This window comes from Acanthochromis polyacanthus, chromosome 4 (assembly GCF_021347895.1).
Source record: "Acanthochromis polyacanthus isolate Apoly-LR-REF ecotype Palm Island chromosome 4, KAUST_Apoly_ChrSc, whole genome shotgun sequence".
Classification (NCBI taxonomy): domain Eukaryota; kingdom Metazoa; phylum Chordata; class Actinopteri; family Pomacentridae; genus Acanthochromis; species Acanthochromis polyacanthus.
The window spans coordinates 39,148,446-39,161,146 of record NC_067116.1 but is presented as its reverse complement, the minus strand read 5'-3'; the positions used below and the strand labels follow the sequence as shown (position 1 = coordinate 39,161,146).

General features: G+C 36.5%; 1 protein-coding gene across 1 annotated transcript in view; it reads left to right on the top strand.

The window, feature by feature from the left end:
• si:dkey-110c1.10 (unconventional myosin-Vb) overlaps positions 1-12,701 on the top strand; it is a 40,414-nt gene that overhangs the window by 17,970 nt on the left and 9,743 nt on the right. The window contains exons 12-18 of the mRNA XM_022191262.2: positions 8,633-8,773; positions 8,892-9,023; positions 9,107-9,190; positions 9,275-9,391; positions 9,491-9,588; positions 10,930-11,016; positions 11,300-11,620. Coding sequence (XP_022046954.2) covers positions 8,633-8,773; positions 8,892-9,023; positions 9,107-9,190; positions 9,275-9,391; positions 9,491-9,588; positions 10,930-11,016; positions 11,300-11,620 — 980 coding nt within the window. The remainder of the gene's footprint in view (positions 1-8,632; positions 8,774-8,891; positions 9,024-9,106; positions 9,191-9,274; positions 9,392-9,490; positions 9,589-10,929; positions 11,017-11,299; positions 11,621-12,701) is intronic.

The window sequence follows — 12,701 nt, the reverse complement described above, 5'->3', positions numbered from 1 at the left end:
TTTTATTTCAATGAATACTTTTCACTTTATTAGATAGTCACGGTGAAGGCAAACAGAATATAAGGGAGAAGGAGACACTAGGCAGAGGGCCGTGAGCAGGAATCAAACCCTGGCCACTGCGTCGGAGACCAGCCCCTGTACATGGATCATGCACTTAACCCAATGAGCTATATGGTCATTGTTGAGTATGTCGTCCGAAAATGGACAAAAAATGTCATAGTTTAGTATGTCATCTGAAAATGGACAAAAACGTCATAGTTTAGTATGTCGTTGGAAAATGGACAAAAACGTCATAGTTTAGTATGTTCACTAAAAATGGATAAGAAACATCATTGTTTAAAATGCCGTCCGACAATGGACAAAAAATGTCATAGTTTAGTATGTCGTCCGAAAATGGAAAAAAAGTCATAGTTTAGTATGTCGTCTGAAAATGGACAAAAAACGTCATAGCTTAGTATGTGGTCGGAAAATGGACAAAAAACCATCATAGTTTAGTATGTTGACCAAAAATGGATAAGAAACATCATTGTTTAATATGCCGTCCGAAAATGGACAAAAAACGTCATAGTTTAGTATTTCATTGGAAAATGGGCAAAAAGGTCATAGTTTAGTATGTCATCTAAAAATGGACAAAAAACGTCATAGTTTAGCATGGCGTCCGAAAATGGACAAGAAACGTCATTGTTTAGTATGCCGTCCGAAAATGGACAAGAAATGTCATAGTTTAGTATGTCGTCCGAAAATGGACAAAAAAACGTCATAGTTTAGTATGTCGTCTGAAAATGGACAAAAACGTCATAGTTTAGTATGTCGCCCGAAAATGGACAAAAAAAATCATAGTTTAGTATGTGGTCGGAAAATGGACAAAAAACATCATAGTTTAGTATGTCGACCAAAAATGGATAAGAAACGTCATTGTTTAATTTGCCGTCCGAAAATGGACAAAAAATGTCATGGTTTAGTATGTCGTCCGAAAATGGACAAAAAACGTCATAGTTTAGTATGTCGTCCGAAAATGGACAAAAAACATCATAGTTTCGTATGTGGTCGGAAAATGGACAAAAAACATCATAGTTTAGTATGTTGACCAAAAATGGACAAGAAACATCATTGTTTAATATGCCGTCCGAAAATGGACAAAAAATGTCATGGTTGAGTATGTCGTCCGAAAATGGATAAAAACGTCATAGTTTAATATGTCGTCCGAAAATGGACAAAAAACGTCATAGTTTAGTATGTCATCCAAAAATGGACAAAAAACGTCATAGTTTAGTATGTCTTTGGAAAATGGGCAAAAAAGGTCATAGTTTAGTATGTCGTCCGAAAATGGACAAAAACGTCATAGTTTAGTATGTCGTCCAAAAATGGACAAAAACGTCATAGTTTAGTATGTCTTTGGAAAATGGGCAAAAAAGGTCATAGTTTAGTATGTCGTCCGAAAATGGACAAAAACGTCATAGTTTAGTATGTCGTCCGAAAATGGACAAAATGCGTGATAGTTTAGTATGTTGTCCTAAAATGGACAAAAAACGTCATAGTTTAGTATGTCATTGGAAAATGGGCAAAAAAGGTCATAGTTTAGTATGTCGTCCGAAAACGGACAAAAACGTCATAGTTTAGTATGTTGTCCAAAAATGGACAAAAGACGTCACAGTTTAGTATGTCGTAGAAAAATCGACAAAAAAATCATAGTTTAGTATGTCATCCGAAAATTGACAAAAAGCGTCATAGTATTTATTGCATGTCATCCATAAACAGACAAAAATGTCATAGTTTAGTATGTCGTCTGAAAATGAACAAAAACATCACAGTTTAGTATGCCGTCCGACAATGGACAAAAAACATAATTTCTTGCTCGAAAATGGACAAAAAACATCATAGTTTAGTATGTCATCTGAAAATGGACAAAAAACGTCATAGTTTAGTATGTCGTCCGAAAATGGACAAAATGCGTGATAGTTCAGTATGTTGTCCTAAAATGGACAAAAAACGTCACAGTTTAGTATGTCATTGGAAAATGGGCAACAAAGGTCATAATTTAGTATGTCGTCTGAAAATGGACAAAAATGTCATAGTTTAGTATGTCATCCAAAAATGGATGATTTTTTATTTCAATGAATACTTTTCACTTTATTAGATAGTCACGGTGAAGGCAAACAGAATATAAGGGAGAAGGAGACACTAGGCAGAGGGCCGTGAGCAGGAATCAAACCCTGGCCACTGCGTCGGAGACCAGCCCCTGTACATGGATCATGCACTTAACCCAATGAGCTATATGGTCATTGTTGAGTATGTCGTCCGAAAATGGACAAAAAATGTCATAGTTTAGTATGTCATCTGAAAATGGACAAAAACGTCATAGTTTAGTATGTCGTTGGAAAATGGACAAAAAACGTCATAGTTTAGTATGTTCACTAAAAATGGATAAGAAACATCATTGTTTAAAATGCCGTCCGACAATGGACAAAAAATGTCATAGTTTAGTATGTCGTCCGAAAATGGAAAAAAAGTCATAGTTTAGTATGTCGTCTGAAAATGGACAAAAAACGTCATAGCTTAGTATGTGGTCGGAAAATGGACAAAAAACCATCATAGTTTAGTATGTTGACCAAAAATGGATAAGAAACATCATTGTTTAATATGCCGTCCGAAAATGGACAAAAAACGTCATAGTTTAGTATTTCATTGGAAAATGGGCAAAAAAGGTCATAGTTTAGTATGTCATCTAAAAATGGACAAAAAACGTCATAGTTTAGCATGGCGTCCGAAAATGGACAAGAAACGTCATTGTTTAGTATGCCGTCCGAAAATGGACAAGAAATGTCATAGTTTAGTATGTCGTCCGAAAATGGACAAAAAAACGTCATAGTTTAGTATGTCGTCTGAAAATGGACAAAAACGTCATAGTTTAGTATGTCGCCCGAAAATGGACAAAAAAATCATAGTTTAGTATGTCGACCAAAAATGGATAAGAAACGTCATTGTTTAATTTGCCGTCCGAAAATGGACAAAAAATGTCATGGTTTAGTATGTCGTCCGAAAATGGACAAAAAACGTCATAGTTTAGTATGTCGTCCGAAAATGGACAAAAAACATCATAGTTTCGTATGTGGTCGGAAAATGGACAAAAAAACATCATAGTTCAGTATGTTGACCAAAAATGGACAAGAAACATCATTGTTTAATATGCCGTCCGAAAATGGACAAAAAATGTCATGGTTGAGTATGTCGTCCGAAAATGGATAAAAACGTCATAGTTTAATATGTCGTCCGAAAATGGACAAAAAACGTCATAGTTTAGTATGTCATCCAAAAATGGACAAAAAACGTCATAGTTTAGTATGTCTTTGGAAAATGGGCAAAAAAGGTCATAGTTTAGTATGTCGTCCGAAAATGGACAAAAACGTCATAGTTTAGTATGTCGCACGAAAATGGACAAAAAACGTCATAGTTTAGTATGTCGTCGGAAAATGGACAAAAATCGTCATAGTTTCGTATGTGGTCGGAAAATGGACAAAAAACCATCATAGTTTAGTATGTTGACCAAAAATGGATAAGAAACATCATTGTTTAATATGCCGTCCGAAAATGGACAAAAAACGTCATAGTTTAGTATGTCATCCAAAAATGGACAAAAAACGTCATAGTTTAGTATGTTGACCAAAAATGGATAAGAAACATCATTGTTTAATATGCCGTCCTAAAATTGACAAAAAACGTCATAGTTTAGTATGTCGTCCAAAAATGGACAAAATGCGTCATAGTTTAGTCTGTACTAAAGTATGTCGTCCTAAAATGGACAAAAAAGTCATAGTTTAGTATGTCATTGGAAAATAGGCAAAAAAGGTCATAGTTTCGTATGTCGTCCGAAAATAGACAAAAACGTCATAGTTTAGTATGCCGTACGAAAATGGACAAGAAATGTCATAGTTTAGTATGTCATCCGAAAATGGACAAAAAAACGTCATAGTTTAGTATGTCGTCTGAAAATGGACAAAAACGTCATAGTTTAGTATGTTGCCCGAAAATGGACAAAAACGGTCATAGTTTAGTGTGCCGTCGGAAAATGGACATAAAACGTCATAGTTTAGTATGTGGTCGGAAAATGGACAAAAAAACATCATAGTTTAGTATGTTGACTTAAAATAGATAAGAAACATCATTGTTTAATATGCCGTCCGAAAATGGACAAAAAACGTCATAGTTTAGTATGTCGTCCGAAAATGGACAAAAAACGTCATAGTTCAGTATGTCGTCCGAAAATCGACAAAATGCGTGATAGTTTAGTATGTCCTCCTAAAATGGAAAAAACGTCATAGTTTAGTATGTCATTGGAAAATGGGCAGAAAAGGTCATAGTTTAGTATGTCATCTAAAAATGGACAAAAAACTTCATTGTTTAGTATGTCATCCGAAAATGGATAAAAACGTCATAGTTTAGTATGTTGTCCGAAAATGGACAAAAAACGTCATAGTTTAGTATGTCATCCAAAAATGGACAAAAAACGTCATAGTTTAGTATGTCATCCTAAAATTGACAAAAAACGTCATAGTTTAGTATGTCATTGGAAAATGGGCAAAAAAGGTCATAGTTTAGTATGTCGTCCGAAAATAGACAAAAACGTCATAGTTTAGTATGTCGTCCGAAAATGGACAAAAATGTCATTGTTTAGTATGCCGTCCGAAAATGGACCAGAAATGTCATAGTTTAGTATGTCATCCGAAAATGGACAAAAAAACGTCATAGTTTAGTATGTCGCCCGAAAATGGACAAAAAAACGTCATAGTTTAGTATGCCGTCCGAAAATGGACAAAATGCGTGATAGTTTAGTATGTCGTCCTAAAATGGAAAAAACGTCATAGTTTAGTTTATCATTGGAAAATGGGCAGAAAAGGTCATAGTTTAGTATGTCATCTAAAAATGGACAAAAAACTTCATTGTTTAGTATGTCATCCGAAAATGGATAAAAACGTCATAGTTTAGTATGTTGTCCTAAAATGGACAAAAAACGTCATAGTTTAGTATGTCATCCAAAAATGGACAAAAAACGTCGTAGTTTAGTATGTCGTCCAAAAATGGACAAGAAACGTCATTGTTTAGTATGCCGTCCGAAAATGGACAAGAAATGTCATAGTTTAGTATGTCATCCGAAAATGGACAAAAAAACGTCATAGTTTAGTATGTCGCCCGAAAATGGACATAAAACGTCATAGTTTAGTATGTTGTCTGAAAATGGACAAAAACGTCATAGTTTAGTATGTCGCCCGAAAATGGACAAAAACGGTCATAGTTTAGTATGCCGTCGGAAAATGGACAACAAACGTCATAGTTTAGTATGTGGTCGGAAAATGGACAAAAAAACATCATATTTTAGTAGGTTGACTAAAAATGGATAAGAAACATCATTGTTTAATATGCCGTCTGAAAATGGACAAAAAATGTCATAGTTCAGTATGTCCTCCGAAAATGGAAAAAAACGTCATATTTTGGTATGTCGTCTGAAAATGGACAAAAAACGTCATAGTTTAGTATGTCGTCCGAAAATGGACAAAAAACGTCATAGTTTAGTATGTCGTCCGAAAATGGACAAAAAACGTCATAGTTTAGTATGTCGTCCTAAAATGGAAAAAACATCATTGTTTAGTATGTCATCCGAAAATGGATGATTTTTTTTTCCAATGAGTACTTTTCACTTTATTAGATAGTCACAGTGAAGGCAAACAGAACACAAGGGAGAAGGAGACATTAGGCAGAGGGCCGTGAGCAGGAATCAAACCCTGTCCACTGCATCGGAGACCATCCTCTGTACATGGGTCACCCACTTAACCCGATGAGCTATACGGTCATTGCTTAGTATGCTGTCCGAAAATGGACAAAAAACGTCATAGTTTAGTATGTGGTCATAAAATGGACAAAAAAACATCATAGTTTAGTATGTCGACCAAAAATGGATAAGAAACATCCATCCATCCATCCTCTATACACCGCTTTATCCTCATTAGGGTCGCGGGGGGTGCTGGAGCCTATCCCAGCTGACTCGGGCGAAGGCAGGGGACACCCAGGACAGGTCGCCAGTCTGTCACAGGGCTACATACACAGACGAACAATCACACTCGCATTCACACCTACGGACAATTTAGAGTACTCAATGAACCTCAGCATGTTTTTGGACTGTGGGAGGAAGCCGGAGTGCCCGGAGAAAACCCACGCATGCTCAGGGAGAACATGCAAACTCCATGCAGAAAGATCCCAGGCCCAGACCGGGATTCGAACCAGGGATCTTCTTGCTGCAAGGCGAAAGTGCTAATCACTACGCCACTGAGCAGCCCGGATAAGAAACATCATTGTTTAATTTGCTGTCCGAAAATGGACAAAAAATGTCATGGTTTAGTATGTCGTCCAAAAATGGACAAAAAACGTCATAGTTTAGTATGTCGTCCGACAATGGACAAAACAACGTCATAGTTTAGTATGTTGACCAAAAATGGATAAGAAACATCATTGTTTAATATGCCGTCCGAAAATGGACAAAAACGTCATAATTTAGTATGTCATCCTAAAATGGACAAAAAACCTCATAGTTCATTATGTCCTCAGAAAATGGACAAAAAACGTCATAGTTTAGTAGGTCATCCAAAAATGTACAAAAACGTCATAGTTAAGTATGTCGTCCGAAAATGGGCAAGAAACGTCATAGTTTAGTATGTGGTTGGAAAATGGACAAAAAACGTCATAGTTTAGTAGGTCATCCAAAAATGTACAAAAACGTCATAGTTAAGTATGTCATTAGAAAATGGACAAAAATGTCATAGTTTAGTATGTCATCCGAAAATGGACAGAAAACATCACATAAACTACAAACATCACATACTAAAGTATGTGGTTGGAAAATGGACAAAAAACGTCATAGTTTAGTATGTCGACCAAAAATGGATAAGAAACATCATCGTTTAATATGCCGTCCGAAAATGGACAACAAACATCATAGTTTAGTGTGTCGTCCGAAAATGGACAAAAATCATCGTTTAGTATGTCGTCCGAAAATGGACAAAAACGTCATAGTTTAGTATGTCGTCCGAAAATTGACAAAAAACGTCATAGTTTAGTATATCGTCCAAAAATGGACAAAAAACATCATTGTTTAGTATGCCGTCCGAAAATGGACAAAAAAAGTCATAGTTTAGTATGTCGTCGGAAAATGGACAAAAAACATCATAGTTTAGTATATCGTCCGAAAATGAACAAAAAGCGTCATAGTATGTATGTATGTCATCCGTAAACGGACACAAATATCATAGTTTATGTCGTCGGAAAATGGACAAAAAATGTCATAGTTTAGTATGTCGACCAAAAATGGATAAGAAACATCATAGTTTCGTATGTCGTCCAAAAATGGAAAGAAATGTTATAGTTTAGTATGTCATCGGGAAATGCACAAAACAAAATTTTTTGGCCGAAAATGGACAAAAACGTCATAGTTTTTTACGGCCTACTTTACATTATTTCATCTTATGGCATGTTATTACGATATGTTGAAAAAATGGCTTTTTTTTCGACATAGTGTAGTATGGCGTTTTTTTAGGACAAAACTGCATAGTTTAGTTTGTCGACATGTCATTGAAACGTCATAGCTTGGATACAGGTTCAATTCCTGCTCACAGCCATTAACTGCAGGTCATTCCTGCTTCTTTTCTTCTTCTCTAGTTACCTATTGTATAAAATCAACAACGTTGTAATTTAGTTTGTCATCCTAAATGTGGAAAAAAATGTCATAGTTAAGTCTGTCATCTAAAATGTGGATAAAATGTCATAGTTTAGTGTGTCGTCCAAAATGTCACTAAAACGTCATCGTTCCAAAATAATAACCATGAACATCATAGTTTAGTATGTCGTCCAAGAAGTAGAAAATTTTCCCAGGTAGCTCAACTGGTTGAGAAGGCGACTCATACACAAGACTACGTCAGAGACAAAGGTTTGATTCCAGCTCATGGCCTTTTACTGCAGGTCATCCCTGCTTTCCTGTCATTTTTTAATAAAGATTTCATCTGTCTGAAATGATACGTCAGCTGAGCAGCCTTGGTGGAGTCCTGTAGTCTCTGAGAGCTTTTCTAGTCTTCCATCTGTTCTCATCTGTGCTGTCTTTGTAGTTTTTGTATTTTTTCCGGCTCACCGCCTGATTTACATGTCTCTCCTTTCCTTTATGTCTAGAATAAAAAACTTGCTATTCTGTACATTTTCCTTTCTTATTTTTTTGCTACAGTTTGTGTTGTGTGCATTATTTATTTGCTATGCTGTTTTATTTGTATTATTGTATGTATATATTGTTGATTTATAAGTATTTTAAAGACCAATCTATGGATTATCATTGCAAAGAAGCATTGCTTCATTGTACATACCTTTTTCTATAGAAATAAGCATTAGATTCAAGACTTTCTCTCCTAGACTGCACTATAACTTCTGTGATATAAAGTTTCCAAAATCTTACAGTATCTTCTCAAAGTTGCTGTCAGCAGAAGGAGGATTTGCTCTGTCTTGGTTTCTTTATCACGAGGATGATCAGGTCATCTGCCTGCTTGAACTTCACTTTTGATTTTCAACTTTTACATTTCAGTTTTGTGTTTCTTTTCTGCAGCATGTGTTCCATTTGGAGCAGGAGGAGTATGTCCGGGAGGAGCTGGCCTGGAACAGAATTGAGTTCAGTGATAATCAGCAGTGCATCAATCTCATAGAGGGACAACTGGGCATGTTTGATCTGTTGGACGAGGAGTGCAGGGTCAGTCTGTAGTCTTATTTTTACCTGCTGTCTGGTATATCTCTTTTTTTGGCCTGTGTCTACTCATATCGAGGTTTGTGTTTTCTCTGTGATAATTACTTCTCTGTGAATTATCCAGATGCCCAAAGGCTCAGATGAAAACTGGGTTCGTAAATTATATGATCAACACCTGACCAGCAAACCTCATCCTCACTTTAGGAAACCTCGACTGTCCAACAGCGCCTTCATCATCTTGCACTTTGCTGACACGGTGAGTGGCATCCCGTATTTAGCTCCAATGTGATTTTGTAATTCTCCTCAGTGTCTGTATTGAGATTGTTTTCTTTCCATCAGGTGCAATATGAATGTGAAGGCTTTCTAGACAAGAACAGAGATACAGTCTTTGAGGAGCTGATTAACATCCTCAAAGCGAGTCAGGTAAATATGTGCTAAATAGAAGAGTCTCACAGATTAATGTATGATTTCTAAATAACTAATTTGTGCGTTACAAACTTGCATCAGTCTGAGCTGGTGGCTGAGTTGTTCCAACAGCAGGGAAACGTGTCGTCTGTGTCCAATGGAAGCGTTCGTTCAGGCAAAAGAGCCACCAGGGAACATAGACTGACTGTGGGCTTCCAGGTGTAGTGTTTATTCTGTCTTCAAGTGGTTTCATTCATTTAAATGTACAGTTTACGTCCATTTTCAACACTATGCTTTGTGGTCCTGGGTGTCTTTCAGTTCCGTCAGTCTTTACAGATGTTAATGGACACTCTCAACAGCACGACTCCTCACTACGTCCGCTGTATTAAACCCAACGATCTCAAAGAGCCTTTTGTGTATGTCCTCATTTGACTTAACTTCACAGCTTTTTATTGTTTTGGTGTGTTTTACTGCTGTTGTGGAAAAAAACGCTATAACTCAGACAATTTATTTTAAATGGTTCAACAAATTAAACCTTATGTAATTCTTCTAGATCACATCAGAAACTCTACATTTGATATGTGGACAAAGACATACTGACTGTTGTATCAAAGAATAGTAAAAAAATCTTTACTTAATCTACATATTTATAGTTTTTGCTGTTACATTGCAAAGTTAGGATCTTGTTGTTTGAATTTGATTTCATTATTTGTTTGAATTGACATTTCTGTCAATGTAAATCACTTTGGAACTTTGTTTTTTAAAGTGCGATACAGATAAGTAATAATTTTTAACACAAATGCACATCACATTGAAATGAAATACACATTTATCTAAAAATAAATACACATTTAAATTACTACGAATAGATGAATATTAATTTAATTTAATCTATTTCTTTATTTCATAGCAACAGTGCACATTAATGAACGCCCATTTGTTCAGAAATGGCCGTAAATATGCCGGATTATAGCACAATACTAATTTACATCCCCAGTCCGTAAGGAAAAAAAAGACATAACAGTGATACATAAAACAATACGTCACAATAAAAGCACATTGCAAAAAGTGCACAAAGAAAACATAACAGTGAAACATACAATAAAACATAGGACAATTGGTCATCATAGAAAGACAATAAGTCGTAATAAAAAGACAGTCGTTCACAATAAAATAACACTAGGTCACAATAAGAAGACAATAAGTCACAATAAAAGGTCAATAAGTCACAATACTTGTATAAATACATGATTACAAGTGAGCTTAGAACTGAACCCTTTGTTTCAGCATTAAAAAAAATTACATATATTAATTATGCATCACTGCCTTCCACTGAGAATTCCTTATAATCATTTAATCCCTGCTTGTTGCAGTTTTATGTTTACACTGATAACATAACAGTAAAACCAGTATTGGATGAAATATTCAGTTCCTTTACTTAAATGAAAGTACCAATACAGCAACACAAAAATACTGCACAAGAAAAAGTCCTGCATAAAAAATGCTACCTTTCTGTTCTGGTTTGGCTCTGACTGATTATATGACATGATTAGATTGCTAACAGTAATGCATCCATGTCTCGGCATCATGTTACTGTTGGAGCTGCTGCAGGTGAAGCTACTGGAACTACTGTGAAATACTTTAATCACAGTTTTTTGTACAGAGACAGCAGATATATCTAAAATGCATGGTCACTGGAAGAGGAAAGAAATAAAAGCAAAGTTCTGATACACTAATCTGGTTGTTTTCCTTTTCAGGTTTGACCCTAAGAGGACGGTGCAGCAGCTGAGAGCCTGTGGGGTGTTGGAGACAATTCGTATCAGCGCTGCAGGTTATCCAACAAGGTACTTAGCACCTCCTAGACTTTCACCTTACTCTCTACAAAATTTTAGTATATTATGAGAACTGTGTAGAGCCCTGAAAGTCGTAGAAAGGAGGATATCTGTAAGTCTCAGATGACAAAGTCTCGTGAAATCACAACAGTTCCGTATGGGTAACATGTTATTCTGATTTAAAAGTGAGCAAATAAAGCGCAAGGAAAAGCATTTTATGTATACTTGACTGACTAAAACCAATCTGAATAGAAATTTCTCACTGTTTCTGTCTCTACTAAATCTGTGTATGCAGGTGGACATATGAGGAGTTCTTCAGCAGGTATCGTGTTTTGCTCCGAGGAGCTCAGAACCAGGACCATGCTCAGGCCTCCTGCAGACAGAACCTGCCTCAGCTCATCCCAGACCCAGACCAGTACTGCTTTGGAAAGACCAAAGTGTTTTTCCGGGCTGGTCAGGTGGCTCTTCTGGAGAGGCTGAGAGCTGAGAGGCTGCGAAGTGCCGCTGTGATCATCCAGAGTCAGGTCAGAGGATGGCTGGCTCGGATCAGATACACCAAGATCATCTGGGCCACTGTCACCATACAGAGATACACCAGAGGAACTCTAGCCAGACGGTAAGGATAGAAAGTGATAGTTGTCTGTGTCTATTTATGTGTCTCTTCTAGATTACGTGAGATCTGTTGATGTCCTCCCATGTTCATAGTTTGGTGACTGCATATGACTGTCCGTATAAAGATGATTGTCTTTTGATGGATAGAAAAGTTAATTTAATTGTTTCTGCTTTAATACATTTTTATAAATATGAGCAATATTATCAGTGAATTAGATTTGACATACATTGGCATAAAACGTTCATACAAAACTGATTTACTGTGCCACAGATTTGTGGATGAGGCCACCAAGACAGCTAGGATTTACAAGTCTCAGCGACTGAGACAGGACAGACTGCACATACATCATCTGTTGTCTGTTCTTCACCAGTTATAGCGATATAGAGATGCAAAGAGAAAGCCATTGTTGAAAAAAAATAAAACTAACATAAAATCTCAGTCAGAGTTGATAAGAAGACTTGTGGGAGATTCTGAAGTCAACTGGAAAAATGTTCTTTGGTTGGATGACCGAAGACGAGCATTCTGGTCATCAGACTAAATGCTATCTTTAGCGGACACCAAACATTACACATAATCTCACACACACCTTCCCCACTGTGGAGCATGGTAGTGGCAGCATCATAACATAGGGATGCTTCTCGGCAGCAGGCCCTGGTAGTTTTGGAAAAGTAGATGGTAAAATGAGTTCAGCAAAGTAGAGAGAATCCTGAACTACAATCTGCCACTTAGGGGAAGATTTGTTTTCTATCAAGACAATGACCTGAATCATGTAGTCAAAGCTACATAGATAATGGTTTAAAGACGACGAGGTGAAGGTTCTGGAGTTGTCAAGTCGGAGCCCAGACCTGAATCCAATTGAGAATTTGTGACTGGACTTGAAAGGATCTGTTCACTTATGATCGCTGTGCAACCTGACAGTTTTGTAAATAGGAATGAGGTAAAATTGAGTGTCCAGATGCACAAGACTGATTGAGATCTGTTCACAGAGGATCAGTGCTCTAACTGCGACTGAAAAGAGGATAAATACCTATGCAGTCTCTTACTTTATCACAAAATGGCATGATTCTCATCTTTGTCATTTGTT